Below are 25428 nucleotides of genomic sequence, written 5' to 3'. Positions count from 1 at the left end.
AGGAAAAATGATTTTCCTCCCTTTACGGTCGGTATATCCCAACATGCATATACATGAATGAACTAGAGAAATAAAGGTGGGTAAGATGTTCAACGTTTTATCTAGAGTGATATCGTTCAGTTCTACTTGCCATCAAAAACAATATCTAAGACATATGGTCAATCTGAAAACCCAAACCATAAGTATTGAAAGGCATGCACATGCACATTTAATCACACACACGTGCGCGCGCACACAGACGCACACAAAAGGAGGAGGAAAAGAAAAGACCATTTACACTGAAAAGCTTCAAGTTCGCTAAATGTACAAGACTGGGGACACAGATGAATGATTGGAACCAACTGATATCTTCATCGGCCCAATCTAAACAGGCACCGAGAAATCAACAGAGTATGACCACAGAGAGACATACAAGAAAGTTATGACTCCTCTGCTCAAAAATAAACCCGTGGTTGTTTCTTCTAAAGAAATATCAGGGGAAAAAAAGAGAGGCGTGTGTCGCACTGCTTTCTTCTAAAGTTCAATGCCTGAACCTTAAAATTATTATTAAACCTGAAATATCAAAAAGATCCTTGTACCAAACTAGACTGACACAATACCAGAACCCCTCCAGAACTAGAACTCTGGTAACGCAACAAGAATCAAAACCCTTCAAAAAAAAAAAAAAAACAGAAGAAACGCATGTCCCACAGAGAGAGAACATATTCCCATACCCAATTCGAACCTAACATTTGATCCGAAAGCAGAGATTGCACCAAAAATTATTTATTATTATTATTTTTTATTGTTTCCCTACGGATCCCTAATATACCGATACAAGTCCTCACACTTCGGTCCAAACAAAAAGATCAGCAAGAAACAAGATTCAAATTTTCAGTGAAGAATTCTAAGTTCCAATTTGAAACCTAAAATTGGAGTTCAATCGCGGAACCCACCAAAAATTTCAAGATTTAAAAATTGTTTCGCACCTCTCCAAGAGATCGCAAGCCTTCTAGGTGAGCATCCAAGTCGCCACATGGTATGGGGCGAGAAATCCAAAAGATGCCACAGGTTCAGGCACTATAGTCGGTTCACGTAGATTTGGGTCTTATATATATATGTATATATATATATTCTTCCACAATTTCCCCAACTGCAAAGCAGAGATATTTGTAGTGGATTTTAAAAAAAAACGTTAGTCGAATTACTTTATTTAACTGCTATAGTTTTCCTTTGGACTAAAGTACCCTCATTTGACTTATAAAATCAATCAATCGATCAAGAAAATCAGGTGTTATTCTGAATTCCTGGTTGAAGGTCCAAACGAATCTCCTTCGCTCGTCAGTTATATATCAAAGGGCAGTTGGCGGCCTGTAAGAGCACGAGCGTCTCACGTGTGCGTCCAATCTTCCGGCGCGGATATGGACACGCGTCCAAGCACGACGTCAGCGGCTCCCCCCGTCCCCTGGCACAGCCCTCTACCCATGTCATCCGCCCTACTTCCTTTTTGTTCTCTCACCCCCTTCCTTCCCGAACCCTAACCCTGGAAATTCCCAACCTTCCTGCCCTCAAAACCCTAACCCTGGATTCCTCCAAACCCATTCTCTGATGGCTTCTCAACCACCGCCTTGACGAGGCGAGCAATTCGTCACGGTGCGGTCCAAGCATCAGCTTCTCCACCTCGATTCGCTTCAAAGATAAGTTTTATGTAATTCTGGGTCATTATCTGGTTTCTTGGTTCTTGAATCCGCGGATAGCCGGAGACTCTGATGGCGTTTTTAATGAGGAAAGTGTGCGGATCCTTGCTAAGCCGCTTAGGTTCGACTTCGGGTCGGAGCTCGTCGGAATTCCCGGCCGATTACCCCTCGATGGGCGCCTTTGATCAGCTCCCGGTCGATGTCTTCATACAGATTCTTAGGTTCCTCGGACCGAAGGAGGTCGCAAAGACGAGTCTTGTCTGCAAGTCCTGGAAGCTTTTGGCGTCGGAAAATAGGCTTTGGATCTTCTTCTTCCAGAACGGGAAGGAGTCCTGGGATTCTATACTTTTTTCGGAGACTCACTTGAGATTGGGCACTTCTTCCATGTAAGTCGCTGTCACTTCTTTGATGTTAAGAGTCTGTGTCACAGCCCACGAGATTGTCGGAACCTTGTTAATATGATGTTTCCTCGAACAGGTTTTAGAGAAACCAATCATTAATTCACTTTAGCCGTATGGCGAGTAATTTTATGCTTTTCACATTGGGATGGCATACTTTTTTACGCTTTTTGACTCTTTTTTTTTTGTGCTTAACTTGGTTTTGTTCTTCTGTGTTGCTGCAAGTGCTGCTAAAGTTCTTATATCAGCCTATTTTTAGGTAATTTTGCTTAACTTTGTATCACTGTTTTGAATTATGATCATCTTATTTATGGTCATCAGATCATTGGAAAACATCGATAAGGGATAACCTGTACAAACGCTGAATATACATCCAAAATACCTGCAGCCATGCCAAATGTTTATTCAACGCCTTCCAATCTTCAATATATTTTATCTTGGGATATAGATGGCGTTCTGATGTTAACAGGGAGAGCTTCGTGGACCACTTGCCTGTTATTTTTCATGATTTAGGATGATCAAGGTGTTAGAGAAATGTTTTGCCAAAATAGAGCAAGCATTGGCAATTCTTGTAAATTTATCTACTTATATGTTGTCAGCAAAAAGGTAGAAAGGGGGCAAAATTAGTTGGAATAATACTTATAACATGGTTGATGTGGGCATATTTATTGCTCCGTGAAAATAATCTGATTGCCAGATACGAAAAAATTCAATTTCCATTGATGCCTATGGAAAATAACTTTTAAAGCTGGAAATTTTGAAGTATATCACTCTACCAGGAAAAAGTAGTAGTGGTTATCACGAGATTATAGTTGCCACCCCTTAAATAAACTGTGCTCCCCGCTCCGTATACTTCTTTAGACCGTGTATATTAATAATTAAAGAGTATCTGTCATTCCGTTAGTCTACACTCATTCCTGCTTCTGCTAAATATCCCTCAGTCTACTTTCATTCCTCCTCCTGCCAAATAATAACACCAATGACTAGGTGATCATAGTCTATCTTCTAGTGGACTGGCTCTATCATTGCCTTATCCACCTTACAGAAAAGGCAAGGATTGTTGATGATGTAGTGTTCTGCATTTGGATCAGGTTACTGTGGTGCAGCTCAGAGGGATATTTTGATGGGGGTTATGTAACTTGGACTCAAATAACTATACTGACGGCTTTCTTCGATATGAAGTGGCAAAGAAAATAACTCTTTAAAGATGATATGGTATGTTCCATGTCCCAATTGTGTAAATCAATTGAGATAAAATCATGCCTTCTGGGATCCATTCAAACATATAACAAAACATGCATCCATCATAAATCATTGTTTTCGCTTGGTGAGTTTAATTTAGATATACTCATGAACATGATGGTTCGTACAAGCACAGCGAAATATGCTGCCACAAGATGTGTATAAAAAAACAGCAATATTAAGTTGTAATCTTTTTGGAGGTTGCCATTCTAGTTCACCATTCATGTTCAGCATGGGAGTTTTTTTCCCTCCTCTCACAAGGGAATTATGAAATGTTTTTGAAGCCAGGATAGAAGGTTATCTGGTTTATGTGGATTCAATTGTTGTTTTTCACTTCTTTTCTGTATCAATTTTGAGGAGTCTTGTTATCTTGGTCTTAATACTAATGAACATCAAATTATGGGCAGTGAGGTAGAAGATACATATCAGAAATCCTGATATGCCAGGATGGGCTTTACAAAACTCCAAAGAGAGAGTCTTTTAAAATATCTGGACTACTTTGTGCACTTAAATTGTCTGCTTGTTGTTTTTTTCCTCACCTACTCCAGGGGAAAAAAGACAATTATTTTAACTCCATTCCTTCTCTATTGCAGGACATACTATGATCAGTCACCACAGTTATCATTCATGAACATTTATGCAATGCGTGCCACAGTTCCAGGTTCTGTTATCATTGATGGTAAGGGTTAAAAAAGATACCTATTTATGGTTCATCTGTATGGCTACTTTTCCTCCTTATCATCAAGATTTTTTTTTTTTCTATTGTTATTCTCTTCCTCCTTTTTTCTTTCCTTTTTTTTCTTTGCCTGTTCATCTGTGGGTGGGCTGGGGGGCTGGTAGACTGGGACTGATGGTACCATGTGTGCATTGGAGGGATGTGTGGAGGTAAGTACTTAGTCTATGCTCTAATACTTCCCTGGCAACTTTCCATGACAAGAAAACTGTGCAACTGATGCAGCAATGGTGGCATGAACTCTCTATGTGGACTACTTTTTTTTTTCTTATTTGTTCATTTGGAATTTGGAAAGTCTCTAGTGAGGTTAAGTTTTAGAGAAACAAAGAATTTAGATAGCATGGCAGAATGATTCCCATTAGTCAGTAGGATAGTTATAGTGAACTAGCCCTTGTCGCTTTGCAGGACTTTTGTACAGTGCTGACTCACAAGTTACATTATCTGATTGGCTATCTGAACATACCTTCATGTGTCAGTTGGAACATCTAATGTTTCTTGTGAGAGTCTCATAGTTTCATTCTCTTTGTCCCATTGAACTATACACTTATCAGACTTTTTTTTCACTTGAACAGCTTACTTCAGTTACTTCTGGAGGTGTATTTGTCAGCATTTATAAAATAGGAGATTTAAGTTAGATATATCATTGGTAATTTTGCAAGAAGAAGAGTAATTAGGTTGGTTGAACATTCTTCTAAATAATTCATTTCATGTACTCTGTCAAGGTGGATCAGGATATTGCAAGTTTGGCTGGAGCAAGTATGATTCTCCTTCTGGACGTTGTGCTACTTTTTTAGTAAGCATTGGTCATATTATTTAACATTTGATTAATAAGTTTCTATTAAAAATTCAACAGTGCATTTAAAGTTCTTATATTTATATTCTTCCTATATTATCTAACATCCAAGATCACAAGCAGACAGATTTTCACCTGTGGTTAATCTTCCCTGTATGCAGGAATTTGGTAACATTGAGTCACCAATGTATGCAAGGCTTCGTCATTTTTTCTTGACAATCTATAACAGGTTTCTTCTTCTTCTTGTTGGGTAAAATCTGTATCCGTCATGTACTACAAGTCTGTCGCCATGTTAGAGGCAGCACCATTTAATGTATATGTTACTATTTAAGGCCTATGACCACTCGCTGATTGCTGATTTTGAGCTTTGTGGTTTTCTAGTTTTGAGTTCATCCTAGTATGTTCATGATGGGGCTGAAATATTGATTTTAGCACAAGACCATTCGAGTCATATATAGAAGATCTTGGTTGCTTTTCTGTTAAGAAAGCTTATGATCAATACATGAAGATTTAAACAATGCATGAATACCATACAAGTTGCAGAACAAGCATCTTTGGACTTAGATGTCTCCTGAACTCCGAGTTTGCCTATGATGATTAAATCAAGACATGTGAAGAGGTTTGCCATTTTCTCAATAAATAAAGTGGCAATCAAGCCTCATATGCTTTGTCTGATCCTGAAATCCAGGTTATTATCCGTGTGGGTTCTGCTATGCCTATCATAGTAGAGTGATGTGTAGCCAATAGTGCCAAACCAAAGTGGGAGATAAGGTGAGCTAAATGCACGCGGTTAATAACTATGGTACATTGGGGCCAGAAATCACATTTGATAGGCTTGATCTACTGCATACAAGCTATGGGCACATATTTTGAATGGAAATATAATGCATGCATGCGCACATGCGCGTGCGCATGGACATATGTATGAATGGTATCTTTGATGCGCTCTAATGTCAACGAGGCCTATACATTTTTGACATGGACTTCCATGTGGACTGTATCAGACACTTGTACATTGTGTAAATTTTGAAGTGTGTGTGTGTGTGTGTATTTATTTATTTATTTATTTTTTTCCTTGCTGTAAAACATGGTTAACTATTTATGTCTCGTAGTATGGACAGAATATTAGAGGAGAACACATTCTCAAGCTTATGCAATTGTTGTTGAAGACAATTTTAAATTCACATATATAATTGTTAAATTGATTTTCATGAACTTTAGCAAGGTGTTATTGCAGGATGCAGGTGAAGCCGTCATCTCAGCCAATTATTGTTTCCATCCCAATCTGCCATTCTGATGGTTAGTACATTAGTTGACCATGATAAAAATATAAAATGACATTTTTCTACATATTTCTTATAGTCAAAGAACCTTGTTATATAAAGACATTTGCTGTTTTCATGCAAAGCCACCATTGATACAGATTGAAGATATGCTTTACTGATTACAATAAAATCACGACTTCTGGAGAAATGATAATATGAAAGATTTTGTTTTGTGTTCATGATGAGCATGCAGTATTTTGAATTTGTGAAAAATCAAAATTCCAGTGGTTACTTTGAAACTAGAGGAAGAGTGAGTTCATAAAGAATAACTTGACACACTTTCTTGTTACTGGCTATGTGTAGTTTTTCAGTTTGTGTTTCACCAAACCCTGACTCAGAAAGTTGGTTTTCTGAAAAGCTGACAACTAGAAACCTGAGGGAGAAAAACCTGTTATCAAACTAATAATGGGAAGATCAGTTTTAATGATTCATATGATGTTAAACCGAAGGGAAATCTGATGTTGTTTTATAAAGTTCCTTTGATAGGTCTAATTGTTATAAATTTCACCAGCATGTAACTGCAGCTCTGCAATTCTTTGAGAAATTATAGAAACATTTTTCTGAAACTCATTCAAAATCTGATGATACTTCTTAGAAGCCAGTTAACTAATTGATTGGTCCCGTTATCAAGGACCCTCCGTCATCTGCTATCCAAGGAGAGCATTTGTTGCGATCGTTTACAACTGTTAGAAGAGTGAATGAAATTGCTGGAACTGATAAATTTGCATCTCTTTTCTCCACTTGTCCAGATACTGAATCTGCTAGGGCTTCTAGAAGACAGTTGATGGAGACTATTTATTCAGTCCTGTTTGATATGAATGCTCCAGCTGTTTGTGCCATTGATCAAGTATGTATTTTAGTTGTTTGATTTTATGTCGGTAGATGATCGTACATGTATTTTAAAAAGCTTAATGTAGGGACCATTTGGCATCAATATTTTGTCCTTGTAACTTGTAACACAGCAAACATTTCAGTTATTATATTTAACTCTGGACCTCCTGTAGTATATTAGCCAATCCATGGGATTATGCCTCATAATTTCTGTGTCCCTATCTCATTCTTTTGATGAATTCATTCAGACAAAATAATCGTAATGTATTTTGATTGATGTCAATGTTGTCCAGAATTTATTTTGTTTGTAATGGAGAGACATTTATTCATTAGCTGAACATAGCAAAGTTGCAACGGATCTTTTGTTCTTTGATGTTCATTCTTACATCCTTAACTTGGCTTCAATTCTTTGGATGTGTGTTGCAAGAGATTCTTAGTCATCATAGCACATGTATAAAACCTTTAACCTCTTATTTGACGAATTGTTATCATCACTCCTCTTTTTCTGTATGTAACCAAACTTGTTTGGCGTCTCATTTCTTGCATGGAATCAAAAGTGACTAGTTAATTTTCCTTTGGTGGCTCTCCATGTGGCTTTCAGTCATGTCATTCCTTTTCTTGAGTCATAACCCTTACTAAATCTACCAGGAGATGTTTATTATCCAAATTTCAGTCTTTATTTGTAGGACTTGCCCCTTAAACTGTAGATATATCTGAGATGGCTAACATGTTTCTGGACAATCAGGTTCTTGGATGGTTGTGGTGAGGTTTTCTTTCTTTTCTTAGCCGCCTTGTTTTCCTGCACGTTCAATAATCTGAGTACTTATCAAGATAATAGCCAAATTATTTTTTATTCATTTTCCTTTCTCATGGCTAACATTTTCATATCCTGATCTCCCCCATTTATTCCCATGATGGCACTTGAGAGATTTTGAATTATAAGCATGAAACAAGATTGAAGATCAAGGTTTTTATGCTGGATAGCATGTACCATGTCAGGCTAGTATGGGTACTAGATGGGCACAACACTTATTATGTCCTTTTCTTTTTAATTTTACAAGTAATGAAAAGCTTTTATATTTTTTGTCTTTTTTCTAATATTTCAAATTGTAGCAGATGCGGAAACTGTGTGTTGCTGGCACTTGAATTAGACCTGAGCATAAGTTGGACTGCACTGGGTTTGGTCGGACCTTGAGCTTAGTTTCAAGGACTTGCAAGCATTATTCAGCTCGAGTCTGGTCTGACCTGAAGGTGCACCAAATCCAGTGAGGCAGCAGGTGCAAATAGTTTTCGGGCAGCAAGAGAGAGAGAGAGAGAGGCAAAGATCTGGTGAGACTGTCAAATTTGTTTGGAGGGAGGGAGAGAGAAAGGGATGAAGCAGCTTGCAAGATGTACTGACTAGGCATGTTCTTTTGTGAGTGCATGTGCCTGTGTGCGTGAGAGAGAGAGGGAGAGAGAGAGAGAGAATACAATGGCGAGGAGATAGTGGAGGAGGTGATGCCGTGATGGAGGTGGGGTTCAGGGATGGGTAGAGGGAAAAATGTGAGCGGTTAATCCATGTGTGAGGGAGATGATATTAAGAGATACAAGTATTTGATGAGTACTTTTTATGTTACATTAAGATAAATATATATAGTATATCACTATATAATATAATATGTAGATTATATATTTATTGAGTTTTGAGTTGGGCCAAGTTGGGCTGTGTAGTTTTCAGCCAGCTATAGCCTGGCGAGACTTGATGGGGCAGGAGCTCTTGCCTAGGCCTACCTAGGCATAGAACACATAGGTTTAACTAGAATGCTTACTTAAAATCCTCTGTGGATTTTAGATTATACAACCCAAATTATGTCCATTATAGGGATTTCCCAAATCGACTCAAACCTGGCAGTTTGACCTGTACCAAATCATACCAATGCTGGCCTAGAGATGGCTCAGCTACTTGATTATAAATTCCCAACTTTCTTTTGATGGTTCACATCTTCATCCCACCCCTCCAGTCCTCTCTTTTGGGGTCACTCACTGGCAAGTTAGCAAGCCACCTTCCACCACTTGCTCCGCTCTCTTCGACCTGGCCGTCATGATTAGCCTCCCTCCTCTCTCTATACTAGGGTTAGGGTTAGGGTTTTGTCATTTGGATCTGGATTCGGCTCTTTTCAGCTACTGCAAGATAGGACGATGACCTCCTCCGAATCTGGCCATCTCTGACCCAGGTGAGTCCCCTCTCCTTCTTTCGCTCCCTCCTCTCCCTCTCCGGCCCTCTCCCTCTTCCTCTCCCTCACCATGGTTTCGATGTGCCACGGTTCAGTATGATACACTTCGGTATTGCACTGTACTAGTCTGGCTAGCATGCTTGTTGGTATCGGTTCTGCCAACCTGAGTCCACGAGATGATTGTTGTTGTCCCAGAGATTCGATAGACATATATTTCAAGTTCGTACTCTTTGAAATCCTATATGGAACTGTGGTGTATGCTATTAAATTTAAGGAAGTTATATGAGAAATGATACTTCTTGTTTGCATGTGAATAAATTAGATAACCAAACCTTATGACCTTTCTCAAGTTTTACCTATGAGGCATGGTATTGAGTATGAGATACTCATATGACAAGATATGGAGATACAGTTATGATAAATCTTGAGAAAACGTGATAAGATATGACTGATAAAACACTGTGAATATATTATTTTTTTACACATGCATAAGTGTTCATAACGTATAACAAGGTTATTGCAATAACCTATTTGCATGCTTTTGTACGTTAACATCTATATCCATGTTCCACAGACATCATCATTATTTAGTCATCATAAAAATTCTTAAGGCCTGTTCTTTTGTGGGTAAATATTATGGAAAAGTTGGTTAACTTTCTCATTGACCAACTTACCCATGTTACAATTTTCAAGATGGATAAGTTAATTTTCTATGGATAGCGTTTACTCATGAAATGAGAGAAAATCTTATCCATCTAGGTGGCGCCTAAATTATTTTCTTATCAATCGGGAAAGTAATCCATTTAATTCATTCCTAATATACCCTTAACTATATAATAATATAATATAATATTTATATAATATATTATAATAATATAATAATATATAATAATATAATATAATATAATAATATATAATAATATAATATATTATACTATATTATTATATATAATTATATTAATATAATATAATATAATATAATTATATATAATAATATAGTATAATATATTATACTATTATATATTATTATAATATATTATATACATATTATATTATATAACAATAATATAATATATTAATATTTTATATTATAATATAATAATATAACAATATAATATAATATAACATAATATAATAATATATTAGCAATAAAATAATATAATATATTATATACTAATATTTATAATATATTATACTATATTATTATATATAATAATATTATATAATATAATATATATTATATTATAATAATATATAACAATAAAATATACCATTATAATATATGATAATATATTATAAAGATATAATATATAATAATAAAATATAATTGTTATATAATATATTATAATAATACAATATATTCTTATATATTAATATAATGTAATGAAATATAATATATTATATTATATAATATATTAATATATTAATATATTATAATATAATAATATGCTAGATTATATTATATATATTTAGATAATACTGTAATAATAATATAATATATTTTATATATAATATGTTAGTATTATATTAATATATAACAATAAAATAATACAATACATTAATATTTTATACTATTATATTATAAATAATATACTAATATAATATATTCTTATATATTAATATATATTAATATAATGTAATGTAATGTAATATAATATGATATATTATATCATATTATAATAATTTAATATATTATATATTAATATATTTATAATATAATAATATAACAATATATTATAGTATATTATATATATTTATTATAATACTATAATAATATAATATGTTTTATATATAATAGTATATATTAATATAATATAATATAATATATTATTATATATAATAATATTATATAGTATATATTATATTATACTAATATAAGATATTAATATAATATATTATATCATAATATTATAATATATTAGTAATATAATGTAATATATAATAATATTTATATAATAAAGGGTATTATGAAAAATATAGATAGATCATAGCAACTTATCCAGAAAAATAGTAATACAAAAGGACATGGGTAACAGATTTTCAAGTCATTTTTCAATGCATAAAAGAACGTGGGTAAATTATTTTTCTGTCTAAATGTTGTCTGAAAAATACTTAGAAAAATATAGTTTCTTAGGTAAATCTTTTACCTGCAAAAGAATGGACCCTAAAGGTAAATTATACTCTATAGTCCATACAATAATATCTATATCACAAACTTGCAATAAAAGGAGAGCTTTATTTTTCATCACGGAAGGTATTGAAGAAGTGTTGAAGCATATTCTACAAGAATATGTAGTCTTTTTTGGACAAAAAAAATAAGATGGTTAAAAATAAGTATCTAACATGTACCCTAACTATATCGACAAGTGACAAGTATTGGTCTTTGATATATCCAGCACATAAAATTGAAATATCCATTATACCTAGGATCTATCATGCTTTTGCTTCATCATTTACAAATAGTAATATAGCATAGTTTTGAAAATTCTAATGCTTACTTAGATTCAGTCCTGCTTTATCTCATAGAGATTTTATGTGGCACTTTCAAAAACTTTCAGTTTGCTTGAGATTTAAGAGAAACTTTGACCACCTTTTAGTCACTGTCAAGATATTAATACTTGTGAAGCTGTTTTAATTTCCTTTTGCTAAAGGATTCGTCCAAGGGCCAGTGTATTTGATCTAAAATATCGATATATATGAACTTACCAAAGCTTCAAGTTTGATCTGGTGGAATTGGACAAAACCCCAAAGTTTGTTTCTGATGCAAATTGTTTGCTTTTACATGGATGAAAGTATGAGCATTTGCGAGCTATTTCCTTCTTATGGCTCTTAGTAGATGACAATATGGTTTTATTCTGACATCAAAAATATTAAACCATCCTTAATCTTGTATCGTGAAAATTGCAGGCTGTTTTGGCATTGTATGCTGCAAAGCGCACTTCTGGAATTGTTGTCAATATTGGTTTCCATGTCACCTCCATCGTCCCGAGTAAGTCTTCTTTTACCTTGTGCTGTCAATATCTTTTAGGTTTCTATTTCTGGTTCTCTGGGGTTACAAGGCCTCAAGCACAGAGGAAATGCTCTTACGCAAATGACTTGTGAACCAATCAAAATGTTGCTTAAGGCATAAATAGGCTAAACCAATCCATCTATAAGCCACTCCTTGCTTATTTATTTGATTTAGGCATTGTTTTGTGTGCTCCAGAAAATCCTAGGCGGAATATTCAGGTTATCTGTTGATACATGCACATGCATTTACGTGTGTTTGTGCGTGCATGCTTGCTTCTGCTTGAGGGTCTGCGTGTGTATCTATGTGCATGTCAAACATTTGAGAGACTATTTTGGATTGCTATCATCAGGTTGTTTAAGTACAATCATTATCTTGCCTTAAACTCTTTAGTCATGAGTATATGTATGTATTGATATGGATATTTCTTTTCACATTCATGATCTTGATCTTGATATGATTACGATTAGTGAACCTGGTGATGCCCCAGTGATTGCACCCTTCCTCTCCTTGGAGAAGGTTTTGGTTCAAGTCTAAGGTGGTGATTCATCAGGCATTTTAGAGAACCATCCTCAGTTTTTGCAAACAACACAAGTCATTTCATGTTGAACAACCAAAGATCATTTAAGCTATTTTGTGAAATTGGTTCTGAAACATTAATAGACACCATGACCAGCAATATGGTGCTGCTGCTAAACTTATTACTGGAATATGTGGCCTCAACATAATTGCTTACAGTTACTTTTTTTTAACAGTTCTTCGAGGAAAGGTGATGCGTGAGGTGGGTGTTGAAATTGTGGGACAAGGTGCCTTAAAACTTACTGGATTTCTTAGGGAGCTAATGCAGCAGAGAAATATAAGTTTTGAGTCACTATACACGGTTCGAACAATCAAGGAGGTATGTGCACTCGTATGCACAGCAATAAGTAACTCTATCTACGCACAAGCATACACTAACCCACATGGCCGCACGCCACTGAGGTTATCCAAAATTTTGAGGATGATGACTGGTAGATCATCCCTCAAATGGACTGCAGTTAAAAATATGATGTTTGGGCGTCTTTAACTACCTGATAGATCATGAATTTGGGATGTCTTTTAACTATTACATGTAAATGTGATTTATGACCTGACAATATTGATATTTCGGAGTGTCCAGAAACTATGCTATGTGGCCAGGGATTATGAAGCAGAGCTATGTAAAGATACGCAAGCATCATGCGAGGTTGCAGGTGAGGGTTGGTTCACTCTGTCAAAGGAGCGCTTCCAAACTACAGAGATCCTTTTCCAGCCACAAATTGGAGGGATGTAAGTTTTTTGCTTTCATGCATCATTTTTACAGAATTTTTATGATGCTTGTCGATAAGTTCTGCAACTTTATCATGTGAAATTGGATATTATGATGTGTCCCCTATTTTCTTAATACATACCATAGAAGCTTGAAGGTATGTGTCTCAATCAACGAGCTTTTCATTCTTTGGTTTAGTGAGGACAATTCTTAAATATTGGTGACAGGCCCTGTATCATATCAACATCTTACTGATATTGGTACAGCATGGTTTGTTCCCATACTGACACATGTCATGATGTTGAAACTGTTACAACACCTGTACCATGTGTTGGTATAGGGACAAACTGAACCCTGACACTAGGTACTGGTATGGCACCAAGTTGGTGTGGTGCACCTCATGCTGCCTAGTATGGTTTGGTATGCAAATCCCTGTGCGAGGATGAACAAGGTTAGTCCGCTTGTCATGTAGTCAGTCAAAGTCCTAGCATGTACAATTTTTTAATAGCCCATTACTTGTGCTTATATTGATAGCTGATACCTATGGCAGAGTTCTGTCAGTCAGGGGTATATAAATGAGTTTTTGGTGGTGTTAACTAGAATTTGACTCTAAGTGGTAATCTATGTAACATGTCATTAGGCAGGAACAGATTGATTGCCCTATTAACTCTACTTTGATATGTAATTGCTAGATGTGATATCTTACTTCTTTTTTTCTTTTCTTTTCTTTTTTTTTTTTGTGGAGAGAGAGAAAGGGAGGGTGACCCACCATCAGTATAATTACCTAGGTCCCAATACTTGGGGATGTACCACAGATGACTCGAACCCAAAACCTCTGGTTGCTAAGCAGAGGTTCAAGTATGACCACCAGGACAAGCCATGATTCATGTGTTATCTCATTCTTGAAATGTATGTTTTATGACTTAGAGGAAGGATCTTCTGCTTGGTGTGATATTCAAACATGATGTGTGGGTCTCTCTGTATGTGAGCATGTGTGATGATGTATGAAATTGGAAGGAGAGGGGTAGGTGATTGTTGTGAAGAAACTCAAGTTTGTTGGTTGAATGGTGAAAATACAAATGAGATATTTCTGGGCTACTGGTTTTATGCTTCTGAAAGGCAAAATTCATAGCGTTGGTGGAACAAGAGTCAGTTGTGATTTTAGATCCATTTCTTTGTCCCTAAACTAACTTGGCAGCCTCCTCCTAGGTATCCTCTAACTTAATACTTATAGACTGCTTGATGGCTAAACTGGTCTTTAATTTCTGACATAACTGGAATAATGAGTGATCTTATTGCAGTGGGAACTGGAAACAAAGTGGTGCATCTTTTGTGATCTCCACATGGAAGGCTCTGGTTCAAAAGTTATATTCGCCATACCCTCTTTTTTGTAGTCTCAAGATTAACTCAACTGTTGTCCAATGTCTGATTTAATTAAAAAATTGAATCAGACATGGTACGTATCGTTTTACTCACTAGCTTTAAGTGGACGAGTCCTAAGATGCTAGGACCATTGAGATGTGAAGACTTTTAAGAGTTTAGCTTGATAGCCTTGATTTGTTTGTACAGGATCATCTTGGAAGGTTCAAACTGAACGGTTGAACTTAGATGCTTGATTGTTTTATTTTTCTCTTATGGTGCAATTATGAGATGCATAAAAATTCTCATGGTGGTGTCATGGCCAAGGATAATAATTTCTTATCCAGAAAAGCATAAGATTGCTTACCAATCCATCATGTTCAACATGTTGAAGTCATTTAGTAATGAATAAAGTAAAATATATGGCATGCACTGCATTTATGCTACTCTTTCTTGATATTTATTAATGTCTTTCTTTTTTAAGTACTCAATAGGCTTTGTTTCAATATGATCTTGTTCACCATTTTCTATATATTGTTCAATTAAACATTTGCATATCGACCCTTCCATTCCTTTAACTTATGGATAATGCAAAATCGTGGAAGAGCGTTTTACGTTGCTTTAAAGTTATTCCTGTGCATGATCTTAAATCAATGGAGAGTAGTGACATTGAAATATATGTGAATGCTGGGTGCATGATTGGTACTTAGGAGGAATTCATTGCAGAGCTTTGTTGAGAACTTCTTGCCATTCCAGTATAAAACACTGAATTGTGACCATGTAGGGGTGTGCATTCGGTTTTTTCAGTTTAAACCAAACCGAAGTTTTGAAAAATCGAACTTCTGAACTTGCATTTTGTAGAACCAAAAATCGAACCGAAATAGCTTAAAACCAAACCGAAATAATTTCGGTTTGGTTCGGTTCAATAATTCGGTTTTGGGCTTCTTTATGCTGGACTTTTGATTTTGATTTAGGCTTATTAAATTCTTTAATAATTTCATTATTTGGGCTGCAGAATTGCACTTGGGCTTAGTCTAGGTGGATCATGATTTAGAAAGGATGTGATAAGTGAGTTTGATTTAAAATTAGACTAAATAAATTATGAAAGATAGTCTTTTAAAAAAAAAAATCACTGAGATTTTGTCACACGTTCTCCTAAACATGAATATCATCCAAAGAAATAACATCAATCTGACTCACTTAATTAAACGAGGCCTCAAAGAAATTAAGAAAAAAGAAGCACAAAATCTATACAAATATGTTCTCAGAATATTAATATTTAAAAATAAACTTACTCTAAACTCAAAGCAGGAACCTCCTCTCACGGGGTAGATGCATGGTGGATGGCATGCAATCAGGAATTGGTCAAATACAAGGGGTAACGTAGCGTGTCATCTACCGTCGGATTTGGCACGGTCTAATTGGACCATCTGGTTCAAGTAATATTTAGCCCAAACATAAATATTAAATCAAAAGGGATTAGATAATTTTAGTTTTCGGTTAATCAAAATTATCAAATTAAATATCAAAGACCGAACCGATTAAAAAATTTCGGTTCGATTTTAAACCAAAACCGAAATTTTCAGAAAAAAATGAACCAAACACTGAAATAATTAACGGTTTGGTTCAGTTTACGCTTAACCGAACCATTTGCACAACCCTAACCATGATGTCTGCTCAAGGTGTTGGTATACATGCAAAGAACTACCCCAACGCACATGTCAGGAGATTAATCTCCTGAGTATTTCATAGGAAGATTTGTGCCTGTGAGACATGAGAAACTGTAACTTCTAGGCATTGTCGGTGCTTTTGTGCAGATCATTTTTTGAGTTTAGATATGCTTCCTTACATTTTGTATTTTCTGCATCATGAATTATCTGCTTCCTTGAAATGGATCAGCAGGTAAATTCATGTAATGGGTATGGGATCGATGTCTAGAAAAAAAAAAAATTACGAGTCCAAGATATGTAGTTGTTTATGTCTGTGATTTATTTGTTGTGGTTACAGGCGTGCAATGGGTTTGCATCGAGCTGTAGGTCTTTGTATGGATCATTGTTTTGCGGCAGAAGTGGCTAGTGATAATGGATGGTTTAAAACTGTGGTTTTAGCAGGTGGATCTTCATGCTTACCTGGACTGCCAGGTATGTTGTACTATTTCTTGTATATTGAGCTGAAGTTGTTCTGTTAAATGGGTGATGTTTCACCATGTTATTTCATAATTGTTTGATCTCAGAGAGGTTAGAGAAAGAGCTGTACAAACTTTTTCCACCATCCATGTCTGATGGAATAAAAGTCATCCCCCCACCATATGGCACTGATTCTGCCTGGTTTGGAGCAAAGGTTGTCAGCAATGTAAGCTTGCTTAACCTTGTACCCAAATGTAGATTATAATGCATTAGTGCACACATATATATGTACATGCTTATATTCATGTCCAGATATGGAATTGTATGTTGTCATGCGGAGCACAAAGATTAGAAAAACCAAGCATATGACTCTTTTTAGAAATAACTCTTGTTGACTGTGATTAATCCAAGAAAGGTTGAACATATCTAGAAGGGTAATGAAATGTAGCTATATTACAATATCATTTTGCGCCCCCCCCCCCCTCATGAATGGGTGAGCTGTGAGGCCCACCAGGCTAAATGGATATGTATGTATGTATGTATAGAGATATTAACCGCAAGAAACTGCACCTGACCTGCATGGCTTGATTTTGATACCCAGAAACAGCAAGCTAATTGCTGATGAATTGCAGCCTTATTGTATGGATCACCTGAAAAGTTATGCAGCAATGCAACAAATTTCTTGCATCATGGGCAGCTTAGGAGGCCATGGTGGTTTCCTTTTTCAGCATTGCACATGTATCTTCACCCACTTTCATCTCACTGTAGACCAAGCCTGGTGGCTTCTGTTTCCAGCTTGCAGTTTCTTCCTTTCTGTATCAGTCATCATCCTCTTAATAGGTCTTCTCGGTGAAACTTCTGACATTTCCAGAGCTTGTGTCGTAATCAGTGTGCCCCAAGAGAAGTATCCATTTTCAAATAGCCAACCTAGGTCTATGCATTGCCATCAAGTAGTAGGAGTGCCATGATGTCAATCCTTAAAGCTTCTCTCAATCTACTGAGCTCCATGTATTTCTTGAAGTAACGCCATACATTTCTGTTTGCTGAATTCATCATCTTATCTCAGTATCCGTTTCTATGTTTTTACAGTCTTTGGGTTCATCAGAATGTTTCTTGGTTAGATGCTTAGTATGCCAATGTGATCAAGAAGCAGCACAGGGATCATTTCATTTTCCCCCAAAATTTAAAAAGAAGAAAGGAAAAAAAGAAAGGAGATGGCTTCATAAGTGATGTTAACAACATTGTTAGTTTTGGACTATTAATCCATATTCTTGGATCTCTAAACAATCTAATTTGGATCTCCATTTGGTTGCGGATATTGTCAAAATGAGGTAATAGGCATCTACCACTCAAGATATAAATTTAATCAATAACCCTATGTGAGTTTGTCCGATGCCAACCTCCTAGAGTGGTGGTTGTGTGTTTGGCATAACATGAGGTGGTTGTTGGGAACATGTGAACACCTTCGCTGTCCAGGTTGTATGATGCATGTCCTTTTTGGTGCGCTCAAGGCACAGTTTAGGAGTATCATGGGGCATACTTTAGGTGGTCTGGATGGGAGCAATTTGTTGGTTGGTCAAAGGTCTGTGGGTGCTTGCCCACCCCAACAGCTTGTCCACAGGCTGAGGTGGTATCAGGTTGAGCTGTCTTCAACTGGCCTACCAGTGCTCAAATCACCAAAAGGAGAACATCTAGTCTGTTTTTTATTTTATGAATTTCTTATTCTTGCTATTCTCTTCCATTCCATATGGTTGGTATATTATGGATCCCCCTAATATCTATTGCTTTATAATTAGAACTAGCAACTTTTCCACGTGGTTCACATGTGGAGAGCATGAAAAACAGCTGGAAACAAGCCATTCAAGATTTTTTAATGCATGTAAATTTTAAAATAATATATATAGTAACAATTTATGACGAGCTTGTTCTGATGCTATATAACATAAAATCACAAGCCCTTGATTATATCATAAATGAAAATGATATCTATTGATAGCAGCTATTGTTTGAATTTTTTTTTACTGAATACATTATTCCTCGTTGTGTCATGTTTTTTTATTAGTAGCAAGATGAAGTACCAAAAACTTTGAACAGTTCTATTGTGAAACAAGGAAATCATTTTGCCATTATCCAAATTGTCAGTTATAATGACTCTGAACAACATTTAGAACAATCATTATATTGTTTTGAAAAAAAAAAAAAAGAATTTGAGGGGGTCCTAGCTTACATCAGTTTTCTAAGGATCCATATATTGGACACCATCAAAACTTTCACAAAGCAATCAATTTTAGATGCTTTGTAATGTTCATGTATGGCCAGAAGTTTATTTGAAGATATTAATCAAATATAACTTATCTTTGCAAATATAATTAAATATACTTATAAATAATCCATAAAGGCATAAATCCCATTCTTGGGAAGGATTAGATCTATTGAAAATCAACCATCCCCAGCAATATGCATAAGGCCCAAAGTTGTAGTCTAGGGAAAATCTACAAGGTGCAAGGTTTCAATAACGGTGTTATTCCATTATAATAGAACCCCACCAAATCAATTGTTAATTTTCATAATGGTTATAATAGCAGAATGATAACTGCTTTAAACTTATGATTGTATTATAACAGAACATTACAAATAATAATGGAAATTTAGAAATTTTAAGTCCAGTGATGAAATTAATACCAAAAACTCCTTTCTCTTTAGTCTCCATGTAGACTGTGGAATTGGGATGCCCTATTTATTTGCTTTAGGCCTTTTACCCTTGGTAAGGGAATTAAAAGGCCTTTCTTTCGTTTGCATTTTGTGTTGTAGTACATTTTTACAGAGGAATAATTTCGAAGAAATTTGAATCTTAAAGAGAAAAATTATTTTGTTAAGAGAATAGTATAGATATCAAATAATGATCATTATTTGTATTGTAATGGATTATTATAAAAGTAAGTAACCTGTTATACAATATAACAGATGGACCCTGAAACCATTATAACAGCCCTTATAATGTTATTAGGGTTGCTATTTGAAGCCTCGACTATAAGTCTGGCTGCAACAGGTGGAGCAGGAAACTCAAAGTTGGCATGGAGCAGTTAGCATTGACCAGACTCATGGAGGAGTAAACAGGCAGAGTAAATATAAAAAGCTAAGGACAGGGGAAAGAGGAAACTGTAGGGAGTAAATAAAAAGAAGACAAAGTCTTTAGGACATTGTACCAAATATACCCTCTATATCTTTTTTGTTTCTCTTGGATTAGGCGGCTTGGTTTATAGTGCTAGCTTTTCATTAATTTTACATGAGCTCATAAATGGATTGATAAAAAAATGGCAGTCAAAATCGGGATGGAAAGAAGGTCAGGAGAATGCTTCATAACTATATGGCAGTAGATACGTCCATGTTTGGAACTTTTCCAGTGGCCATCTATAAGTAGTTGTTTTGCATGCCTTGATGATTTCTGCTTGAGTTGATTGTGCTGCTATTGCTTGTTTAGGTGAGCACTTTCTCTGAGGCATGGTGCACAACGAAAAAACAGTTTCGCCAGAAGTTCCGCCGCAATGTGACATCTCTCATTGGTGCATGGTGACAAACATGTGGCTTGTTTCAAGCCCAGACTTGGGAGGTCACTGGCCTCCTTTGTTTGCAGACAGAAAGTGATACTTTGGTAAGGCTACCGAGTCAAGCTACTACATCATAAATGGAGATTCCATAATGTTCTCAGAGCGAATACACTCTCCAATCTTGAAATGTAGCTAATTCTCAATAAATGTCATTATTTCACCTCATCTTGTGGCATTTTATTGTGAAAATGCATGCTGTTGCAAAGTGTTGTATATAATGTATGTATAAGACGTAAGAATAATCATTAATCGTGCTGTATTAGTAACAGCGCTCCAGATATCGGCGTAAAATGTTGCGTAAGAACTAAATAATAAAACAGATTCATATGACATTTCTTTTGAAGTGTAATGTTGTAAGTTTTGCTTTTTTGACTGACCGTACAGTCCCATGGACTGTCGCTTTGTGCAGAGACCCTTGTACGTTTAAGACCAATTTGACTCGTGCGCTTATTTATCTTTCTAATGCCTTGCTGTTCAGTCTAATACAAAAATTCTTCCAAACCCCAAGACAGCCCGTTACCTTGGAACTAGCGTGCTTTCTCTGGTTCCAGTCTCATTTGCTTGATAATTGACTCCATTGTTGCTGCGTATAACTATGAGTTTTGATATTAATCTTCTCTAACAAAAAATTGGAATTATGAATTTCTTTGCATTATCTGGATCATGCTCGTACTTATTTTTAAAAGGATGGTATCCAATACTTTTCTTTTATGAGCTTTTTATGTGGTGAGATTCTTTCTTTTCTTTTTTTGCTTTGCAAAATATGGTCTGCAGAAACCCTCCCTGTACAAGAATGGCCAAGTGCAAAATTTTGTTTCTCATCGGTCTCTTTCAATATTTTTAAACGGTTCGAATGCCAATCTCTGCTCGCCCACCATTTATTAGCAACTAATGCCTGATATTGTTCACCGGCAGTGAGATTGATGCTTTAACCGTGAAAATATTGATTGCAGACTTTAACAACAGAACAGGTTTCAAGCATAATATAATGCTGCGGGCTGCGGGCAATGGCAGGAAGAGACTTCGTGCTATATGAGGTAATTTTCAAAGATTTTTTCTTAAAGCATGTTCCTTTCCATTATGTGTAACTTTTACAATATTGGTGCCTGTGAACTCTATGTATCGAGGATGGGTTAGAGATAAGGCAGTGAGGTGATGGCTTCAGGATTCTTGGAAATCTTAAAGCTCGATATGCTGTCTTCCTCCACCCGGCTAAGGCCTTGGAAAATCGCTTTTAGCTGAAGTTTCGACTTTTTTCACAACTACACTCCTGCACATGCTCTTCTCTCTACTCGGCCAAGGCCCTGGAGAATTTCTGACAACATGCGGTTTCAACTTTTAGAGCTTCACACATATGTGTGCAAGAGTAAATTGCTCAGAGAAAAGAAATACTAATGACTTTGGGTTTCAAGAAAAAGAAAGCGACAGATATCACGAACGTCCACTCTGGATTTCTAAGGCGTTTCATAATGCCAATTTACATCTCATAAGCCTCCTTAATAAACAAAATTGCTTCATAAAAACTCAAAGTACACTGGAAATGCATTATGTCACATAAATAATTGAAACATTAAATTACACGAGAGTTGACATAAAATTTAATACTACTACAGACTTGGGCGGACCGGGAATGGTCTTTGGAGGAATGAATGAAGGATACAGCGTCACCGCTAAACCATTTGGTTTGAATACAAACAACACGCAGGCGCTTGCAGCTTGCGGAACGTTCAGCCGAAGAGGAAGGCTATGAAGAACCCAGATAGGACGAGTGCGTGATGAGAGAAGCCCTGACCAATGTGGTTGGCATCACCAGAGTTTGGAGGCTCAGCGGGGCAGACAAGCCCTTCCTTCCCTTCCTTGCATTCATGGGCAAACAAGCCTGGAGGGTACTTGCCGTAGAGATTTATGTAGCTGAACATGGTTGATGCACAATCACTGCTGAGATCGTTCAAAGACTCTGCATGCGGGCATGCGAATTCCTTTAAAGCCGAGCAGCAGAAGTTAGCATTGTACTGCGGTCCCTTGCACTGGCTCGTGATGATAGTGTAGTTCATAGACTCAAAGTTTATCTCGCATTCTGGCAGAGAGGAATCACTGAATTAACTTTTATTGCCGCTTTCTACAGAGAGCACATGGATTATTACTCGGTATACAGGTGTTTGTTTTCAGGAATACATGCTAGAAGTTACTTTGCAAGTATCTACAAGAAGGGTGGTGGAGCTAAAAAATAGAGAGTACCTCTTTCAACTTAAAAGAAAAGAGTAAATAATTTTTGTTCTTATAGTTCTGTTTGACCGACTGGTTATTAAGGCATATTATACTCCTGAAAAAAAAATTATTAAGGCACGTGATGTGAACCAAGCTCTGCTTTTCTCTTTTTCCCCTTTTTTTTTTTTCCTCGAGGGGTGGGGGGTGTGGAGGGGGAGGTTCCTGATGCGATTCTTTCTCACGGTGTTTGCATTGCATCTATAGAGTTTAGCATTTTCCATATCATGACAAGAAAAATATAGACCTTTTCAAGATTCTTTTTACCATATGATGAGCTCCATGATGGAAACTAAGCACTCACGTCTTTGTTTGATTGCTATTTGATCCGTAGTTCTTACACATTTCATATTTCACATTGTTTTCCATTTCACTTTTAATTAAGCCTACAAACAGTTGTCTGTTTCTTTTCTTTAGAATTAGGACGAGAGAGAGGCCAAAATCAAGGTGAGGGTGGGACTTGGATGAGCCTCAATATTTGAGACATGGATGTTGTTTATATTCATGCCCTACATGTGTAATACCTTGAAATCTATATAAAAAGGTTAGTCATGCATGGAGTCGCATAGATAGAAAAAAGGTCGTCCCACCTCTCTCATGTCATAACATTCAACACAAAGCATTTACCATCTTTCCAATTCACCTTAAAATTCTTACAACCTCATCATTTATCACCAATTCCTTCACCGGTTCTCCATTTGAAAGTCTGGTTAAAACTAACAGGGATTCCTTCCCACCGTCAAAACAAAAAAGGAAAAAAAGAAAAGTAAGAAAGAAAGACTGAAGATATACGTGCTCTCCCTTGTAATATTAAGTTAAATATATTTAAAGAAATAAGAAAAGGAGAATTTCATTAATGCTTAAGCTTCGTACGTAAGTAATAAGACAGAAAGGAGAGAGGCATACTCTTTTTGGCCTGCAAAAGATTTCGGCCTGTGGGTCCGTGAGATTGGAGCACGTCCCCTGTATCGTTTTAATTCCAAATTAAAATAAAAAAAAATCAGATCATAAATTATTTAAAAATCTGTAAAAAATTTAACAAGAAGGGAAAGAAGATTTGTGGATAAAAACCTGCAATGAAGGTGGTGGCGGTAACAGTAGAGAATACAGCCAAGAGGAAGAACACAACCACCGACATCGAGATACTCTGGTTTGAGGTCATCTCTCTTGGCCGCCAATCTATCTGAAAATTGAAAGAAAAGAAAAAATAAAAATGAAAAAGAAAGAACCTTTTATACCCTTCTAGAGTTTCCCATCCTCCTCTACGTCCAATTTCGTAACCAAAAGAGGATAAGAGGGTAGGAGAAGAAGGCGGAGGAGAAGAGGAGGTGAGAGAAGAAAACGCCAATATAAGCGAAACGAGTCAACCCACGTTAGATCCCATTCATGACTGTTTTTTCACGTCTATCCAATAATAAAAGCTAAAAATAAAACAAGCCTTGAAATTATACGGAAAGGAGTACAATCCGTTCATAAATCAATCTCTCTCCCTCCCTCCCTCCGTCCCCCACTGGCGGCCTCCTGGTCGTTGACGACGATTTATACATTTGTTTGCGACAACCTCAAATCCGTCACTTCCCTTCATCCCCCTTCCCCTTCTCCTTCCTATGCTTCAATCGTCACTTCCCTTCATCCCCCTTCCCCTTCTCCTTCCTATGCTTCAATTAGGCCACCTGAGGAAATAGCGACACTCCAAGGTCTGTGAAGCCATCCTAAAGCCTTTAATGGAGCCGTAGATCTTTCGATCTCAGCCACAGGCGAGGCCGCCAGAAACCACCACTCGCACGAGCCCGTGAGCCGCCATGCCAGCTGGTCCCGCTTTAGTTGTCGCATATTCGCGTCCACCACCAGACGTGTGTATACGTATAGGCTCAGATAGGTTCTGAGCCACGAAACGCCATGCAAGGACACACGTATTGTACTCATTCTTAGATCGTTGATGCATTTAAGGACGCTTCTTCTTCTTCTTCTTCTTCCTTTTTTTTTTTTTTTTTTTTTTTTTTGGTAAAGATTTAAGGACGCTCCTTGGACCTGACACGTTACTCTCATTTAAATGTTTTTGATGGACCCTTCCGTTCTGTTGGAACCGAGGACCGACACCGGATGAACGGTGTCCTAATATGCACATGGAGCCCACAATATCCTCGACGCATTGGGGCCAGCACACCAACCTGTTCTTTTTTTCCTTCTTTTTTTTTTTTTTTTTTGGGGATAAAAGCACACCAACCTGTTCTTCCAGTTATCTTTGACGCATTAAAAAGGCAACAAGTATCGTACATTAGATAGATGGACCGACCATAAACAATCTGGATAGGAGAGAGTCCGAAAGTTCTTGTTACAACATCAAAAATCGTATTGCTTGTAATTCAGAACATATCAGAAAGTCCAGCCAACAATGAGAGCCAAATATATTGAGAAAGATATTAAAGAATAAATGCAATCCTGCATAAAAAGTACCGATATGAGCTCAAGTGCATGCAAATTTTAGGCTCCCCTTGGCCCTTACCGAACATGATACCAACCGAGACTCGATTGAGCATCTGCAAAGGAATCACGTCTCAAAT

At 36.4% G+C, this 25428-nt stretch overlaps 2 protein-coding genes across 7 annotated transcripts; one reads left to right on the top strand and one right to left on the bottom strand.

The window, feature by feature from the left end:
* The first annotated feature begins 1416 nt into the window (after nucleotides 1-1416).
* Nucleotides 1417-22798, top strand: LOC105050543 (actin-related protein 8). 6 transcript variants are annotated; one of them, XR_012134039.1, is made up of 14 exons: nucleotides 1418-2062; nucleotides 3910-3995; nucleotides 4772-4842; nucleotides 5004-5071; nucleotides 6080-6141; nucleotides 6917-7014; nucleotides 12119-12200; nucleotides 12974-13116; nucleotides 13378-13526; nucleotides 16873-17006; nucleotides 17099-17217; nucleotides 20473-20643; nucleotides 21553-21636; nucleotides 22213-22798. XR_012134039.1 is itself a non-coding variant. In XM_073242919.1 (13 exons), the coding sequence occupies exons 3-13, from the start codon at nucleotides 3944-3946 to the stop codon at nucleotides 20563-20565; spliced, it is 1071 nt and encodes a 356-aa protein (XP_073099020.1). In that variant the 5' UTR covers nucleotides 2021-2062; nucleotides 2311-2333; nucleotides 3910-3943; the 3' UTR covers nucleotides 20566-20942. The 6 variants fall into 6 exon arrangements, 5 of the variants coding, with proteins under 5 accessions (XP_073099017.1, XP_073099016.1, XP_073099020.1 ...); XM_073242919.1 differs by lacking the exons at nucleotides 21553-21636; nucleotides 22213-22798 and adding an exon at nucleotides 2311-2333 and having other exon boundaries at nucleotides 2021-2062; nucleotides 20473-20942; XM_073242916.1 differs by lacking the exons at nucleotides 21553-21636; nucleotides 22213-22798 and having other exon boundaries at nucleotides 1417-2062; nucleotides 4781-4842; nucleotides 20473-20942.
* On the bottom strand, nucleotides 22130-24459 carry LOC105050542 (GPI-anchored protein LLG1). The gene is made up of 3 exons (XM_010930608.4): nucleotides 23936-24459; nucleotides 23771-23827; nucleotides 22130-22676 (listed from the first exon to the last, which is right to left on the bottom strand). Exons 1-3 carry the CDS (start codon nucleotides 24024-24026, stop codon nucleotides 22327-22329), a joined length of 498 nt encoding a protein of 165 aa, XP_010928910.1. The 5' UTR covers nucleotides 24027-24459; the 3' UTR covers nucleotides 22130-22326.
* Nucleotides 24460-25428: the final 969 nt, after the last annotated feature.

Source organism: Elaeis guineensis, chromosome 8, assembly GCF_000442705.2.
Source record: "Elaeis guineensis isolate ETL-2024a chromosome 8, EG11, whole genome shotgun sequence".
In the NCBI taxonomy this organism is placed as follows: Eukaryota; Viridiplantae; Streptophyta; class Magnoliopsida; order Arecales; family Arecaceae; genus Elaeis; species Elaeis guineensis.
Note: the sequence above shows the minus strand (reverse complement) of the source record. Positions and strands in the feature narration are given on the sequence as shown.